Source organism: Apodemus sylvaticus, chromosome 8, assembly GCF_947179515.1.
Source record: "Apodemus sylvaticus chromosome 8, mApoSyl1.1, whole genome shotgun sequence".
In the NCBI taxonomy this organism is placed as follows: Eukaryota; Metazoa; Chordata; class Mammalia; order Rodentia; family Muridae; genus Apodemus; species Apodemus sylvaticus.
Window position 1 is genome coordinate 75345533 of NC_067479.1, and position 5595 is coordinate 75351127.

The following is a 5595-nucleotide window of genomic DNA, read 5'->3' on the forward strand; positions in this document are numbered from 1 at the left end:
AAGCAGTCACGAAATCTGCAGCCAATTGACAGGCATACAGAGATTTCTATGTAGAGTCCAGATTCAGACTTCAAACTTCCCTGCACAAGATGACTTGGAATTTGATTCCTTGCAATGCAGCCAGCAATACCATGCTTGGCCAAGTGAAGAAACAGAAGGCTGGTTGCACAAGCAGGCAATGGACCAATCTGTGGGTTCTGCATGTTGAAGACTCTGAGCCACCAGCTCCACCCACAGAGCCTGCTCTATATCTATGGGCCCAAGGGAGCTCACCCATTAGCCTGATTTCCAGGAGAACCAGCACTCAGTTCCACAGGAGCCACAATGCAGATGGGGAAGGACACTGACTGTCTAGGCCTGGGGCAGGAGGGGCAGTGATGGGGAAGTGGCCAGGGGAAGTGGCACCCTGGACCCACAGAGACAGCAGAGGGCCTTCAGGAAGAGATAGGGGAAACTGAGGGAGGGTGGGAGTAGTCCCTGCTCTTCTGTTCTCACAGGAAACATGGGTCTGAAGCTGCTCAAGTCCAGAATTTGTGTACTGCTGCAGCAGGGATTTGTCCTAACGCTTGCCTCATGCCAGCAGCCAACCCCTTCCCAGAAGTTTGAAATCCAGCATATCTATAAGAGCGCCTATCCCCAATGTGATGATGCAATGCGTGTCGTTAACAAGTTAAAAAGAAACTGTAAGCAACTAAATACTTTTCTTCATACAACTTTTGCTGATGTCCTTGTGTGTGGCAATCCAAATACCAACTGCAGTGACAGGATAAGAACAAATTGTCATAATAGTTCATCTCGGGTATCTATAACTGTCTGCAACCTCACAACCCCAGCCAGCCATTATACCCAATGCAGATACCAAACCACAGAATCAGTGAAGTACTACACAGTGGCCTGTGACAGGAGAACTCCACGGGACAGTCCCATCTATCCAGTGGTTCCCGTTCACTTGGATAAGACATTTTAGCTACAGTGTCAGCACTTTGTGCCTTCACTCATCTGCTAATGCCAAGATCATCGTGGTGAAGAACCAATTCCTCTGTGCTGCATATTAGCACCGGTCCTCATGAAGCCTGTCCCTGACTCCCTTTAATTTACCTGAATAGATCTCTTCTAAACAATAAACACCTTTGCATTCTCATCAAGATCTCTGAGTATCTCTGTGTCTGACAGTAGTGGGGGGAGAGGAAGGGGAAGGAGATACACCCACAGAGTATTGTGTGTGTATTTGTGTATACATGTGCATGCACGTTTGTGTGTGTGCGCGCGCGTGTTTGTGTGTGTGTGTGTGTGTGTGTGTGTGTGTATGTTGAGGCAGAACCTCATACCAGTTGAGGCATCTACCCAGTTTCTGGAAACAAATGAATCTGAGAACAGATGGGCATCTTTCCAGAATGTTCCTACAGGAAGTTTCTCTGTGGGAAAGAAGTGGATGGCAGAGGAGACCAGGGAATTGGGATCTCTCAGTGAGGCCATCCCTTGCCCTCCCCCTGCATAGCTGTCCTCAGAGGTCAGTTGTGAGATCATTCACCACAAACCAGGAAGGACAGATTCCAGGATAAGGGAACTGGAATCCACACAGAAAAGAGATAAATAAGGACAGGGCCTGCCCTGACTCCTGAGGACAGAACTATAGTCAGGAATCAGGTTCAGACTGGACGGGGCCGTCTCTTTAAGGACGTGGGCTTCCCCAGCATCACCTGGTGTGGCAGTGCACCTTCATGCAGTGTCAGATGCAGACTGGGGCAGAGGGGTGACATCCTCAGGTCTGTGTCTCTGACTTTCAGTCTGGATCCCAGCTTCCATTTTGCTCTTCCTTTCTGGGCCTCTCTCCCCACTGGACAGTGGTCATACTTCTTGCTCTCAGTGGACCACAGGCAGGGCTGCAGGGAATCTGCAGCAGCAAAGGCAGAGTCTGCTCCTCCAGGTTGGTGTGTGGAGTCTCCACTTTAAACATGAATGCTAAGTTGGGAGAACGTTATGGGTTAACATAATCCATAGACTCAGGTGAAGTTGGGGACAGCCTGAAGGCCTCACAATCTACCTCTTGCTGTCCTGGATCTTACTATGTAGACCAGGCTGGTTTTAATCTCACAAAACCTTTTTAATTTTTACTTTAACTTTTTTTTTTGACTAAGGCTATTTTTAAGACCTGCTAAGAACCAAGGTTTTGTTTGCTCAAGAATCTTTCAGGTCTGCTCTAGATCATAAATTTACTTTAACTCTCCTGGTAGGTCATGGAGATTTACCATCAAAAATAGCAAAATTAAAAAAAGGGGGGAACACAGCCCTTAATATCTGTTAAATTATCTAATTACCAGCAGAACTTAAATAGGAGGAAATTCAGAAGTCAAGCATCCTGCAGAGTATACTGGGGCCAGAAAGAATAGTAACCCCCAGAGGAATCCAGTTGTGTTCTTGGAGATGGCGTTTCCCAGGCTTTCAGAAAGAACCAAATGTGTAAATGACAGGAATCCAGGAAGTTCAGACCCTTGCTCAGGGAGGTTAAGAAGTGATGATTTCCTAGCAGTGCTCACAGGAAGTGTGCTAATCAGAGACAGATACAACCTAGGATGCCCCACTCTGCATAGCAGAGTGACTGTTGGGAGTCAGGACTGGAAGTGTGGGTTCCAATCAAGAGCTCACTCTCCAACCCTAATAAGACTTGGATCCATGCGACACACTAGAGCAGACATGAGGGTCTGGAGTTACACCAGGCATGCAGGGCTGAGGGTGTAGCTCAGTAGGCAGTGCTTGCCTACCATGTACAGAATCCTGGGTCCAGTCCCTAGCACTGCATAGGCAGAACATCCCATAATCCCAGTGTCTTGAGGTAGAGGCAGGAGGATGGGAAGTGTAAAGGCCAGCCTGGGCTACACTGTGAACCTGAGGCTAGCTCTGAATATCTGAGACCCTGTCTCCAAAAGCAAAAACCAAAACAACCAAAGAACACCACCACCAACCCTGAGGCCACGGCATTTTCCTGCCCTGTGTTCTGTGGTCACTTTCTCCCTGACATTTCCAACCTCTCCAGTCCCATGCTCCAGCCATAGCCACAGATTTTCTGTCTGGGAGCAGGGTGACTCAGCCAAACAAGGAGGCCCATGTGCAAGGGTTAGACTCTTCTGTTTAGCTCTCTCTCCCTCAATTTTTCTGGTGGCCCTTTCTGTCTCTTGTTCTCTATGAACTTGCACTAACACAAGCCCTCACACTTAACATTAGAAGCTAAGGTCTACATCTCAGAGAGCACATGACTCTTGTCTAACTGAGCCTGGAGTACTTCACTTAAGATATTATCCAGTTCCAACCATGTCTTAAAAAGTTGACTCATCTTTCCAACTGAAGGGAACTCCATGGTGCAAATGTGTCCCATAGTCACCCTCTAGTCATCTATGATGAGTGGGCACATGCTCCACAGTGGTATAGCTGGATCAGATGGTACATTGTGGGGAAACTGCCACACTGGTTTCCATGTGGCCAGGGCAGCGTCCACTCCTGCCTGTAGGAAACCAGCTTAGGCTTCCCTGGATCCTGGTCAGCATTTGTGCTCAGTGCTTTCCTGATGCTAGCCACAGTGACCTGGGCGAGATGGGCTCTTAAGCTGTTGGGGGAGGGGGTATTTCATTTGTTTGTTGTTCCTGTTTCATTTTGTTTTGTTTTTGAGATATGGTCTCTATGTAGCCCTGGCTGTCCTGGCACTCACTCTGTAGTCGGGACTCTGTAGGCGGGATCCAGCTCAGATCCTCAAGGTTGTTTTAATTACATTTCCCTAGTATAATTTTTCCCAGTCAGCAGGCCTGTAATGAAGAAATGACAAAAACTAATGCTGTCAAGGATTTATAATGGTGAAGGGAAAGGGGAAACTTGTATTCACCAATTTTAGAATGCAAACTTGTAGAACCACTGTGGAAAATGGAAAGAAGAGAAGACAGGCCTACTCTGTTCCCCAGCTACAGCATGCATGGGTCTATGCCCTGAAGACACACTACAGAGATTCTTGCTCAGCCATACTTACTGCTGATCTATGCAGGAGAGCCAGGAAGTGGGTTCAGCTTGATGTCTATCCACAACAGATGGATAAAGACAGTGGATCAGAACATTCACAGCAGAACTTTATTCAACCATAAAGGAAAATGAAATGTTCACATGCAGCGGTGAATTTATCTAACCGCTTCAAGCTCCTGGCTGGTCCCACGCTTCCGGACACCAGCCCAAGTAACTCTTTAGATCCATACCTGATGCTCTGTCTTCCTCTCACCTTTAGCTAGCAGATTCCACAGGAAATGGAGACAGAGGCAGTCCTTCCCATTTTTATCTAGGTGACCATTCTTGTCTGAGACAGGGGTTGGAGCTTTTCACCTCATGGTCTCCCCTCTCTGTATATCTAGGGTATCTAATGCTCTCCCACACTACCATCTCCCTGAGAAGCAGATGTTATAGGCAATTATGTGAATCTGGATGGTAGCTCAGGAGGTTTCAGTGAGGTTGGGGGTTGGTTGGTTTGTGTATTATCCAGGTATTTTGTTTGCTGTTTTGCTTTGTTTTAAAAGTTTGCATTTATCTTGTTGTTGGGTGCACACATTCCACAGCACATACAGGTCATATATGTGGAGGTCAAAAGACAACGTGCAGAAGCTGGTTCCCACCTTCTGCCATATGAGCTCTCAGCTCAAACTCAGGTCATCAGCAATGCCTTGATTTGCTGAGACAACTTACTGGTCTATTAAGAGAAATTTGAAAACTTTCTTTGCATAACAGATGGGGGTGTATTCTCCCGAGTCCTCAGGTGAGGTCTCTGCCTTAAGATCACTGGTTTTAACTTGAAAAGAGAACCCCAGCTGTTAATGTCAAGCAATGTGACAGTTATTGGGGTTCTCAGGATCACCTGATAAGGTCCCTTTCACAGAGGATCCAACTGTTCTATGGATATTACCAGGAGAACCCAGTTCCCCCTGGTCTGGGTGTGTACAACTTTATCCCCATAGTCCTGTAGGGCTTGTTGGACTTTCCCAAGTTCATAGTGTATTATAGCACATCATCTGACTGGCCTCAGAGTCTAACCCAGAACCCACGTGAGGAAAAGCCTTCCATACAACAAACAAAGGCTATACTTGATGTTAGTTTATGGAGCTATTCTTATATCCCTGAGGGAAACTAGAACAGATTCAGCCATTTATCAGAAGTTTCTTGGAAAAGGTTAGCTAGAATCTACCTAAGAGCTTCGTTAACCCTTTTAATAACCACCTGAGGTTTGGGGTTTCCAGTCACAGTTCAGGTAATATTTTATCCCTAGAGCTGTGAATAGAGATTGATTCACCTATGGTGTAAAGGAAGGTTCATCTGTGAGTCTTTAATGAGCAGGAGAGACCAAACCTTGGGATGGTGTGCTTTAGGGGCCATGTGACTGAATCCTCTGTAGTCTTTTCAGCCCCAGTGGCTAAAGTTTCTGTCCAGCCAGTGAAGGTGTGTACAACCATTATCACATATTTAAAGCTGCCCCAGGGAGACAAATGAATACGCTCTCCCTGCCAGTTCTCACTGGGATACAAGTCCCTCCTCTAGGTTGGTCTGAGGAGTGTAGAGGATGAGGGCAGT

The 5595-nt window shown here is 46.8% G+C and overlaps 1 protein-coding gene across 1 annotated transcript; it reads left to right on the plus strand.

Moving 5' to 3' along the window:
• Positions 1-502: 502 nt before the first annotated feature.
• Positions 503-1141, plus strand: LOC127690958 (eosinophil cationic protein-like). Its single transcript, XM_052190530.1, has one exon. It carries the CDS (start codon positions 503-505, stop codon positions 965-967), a length of 465 nt encoding a protein of 154 aa, XP_052046490.1. The 3' UTR covers positions 968-1141.
• The last annotated feature ends 4454 nt before the right edge of the window (positions 1142-5595 follow it).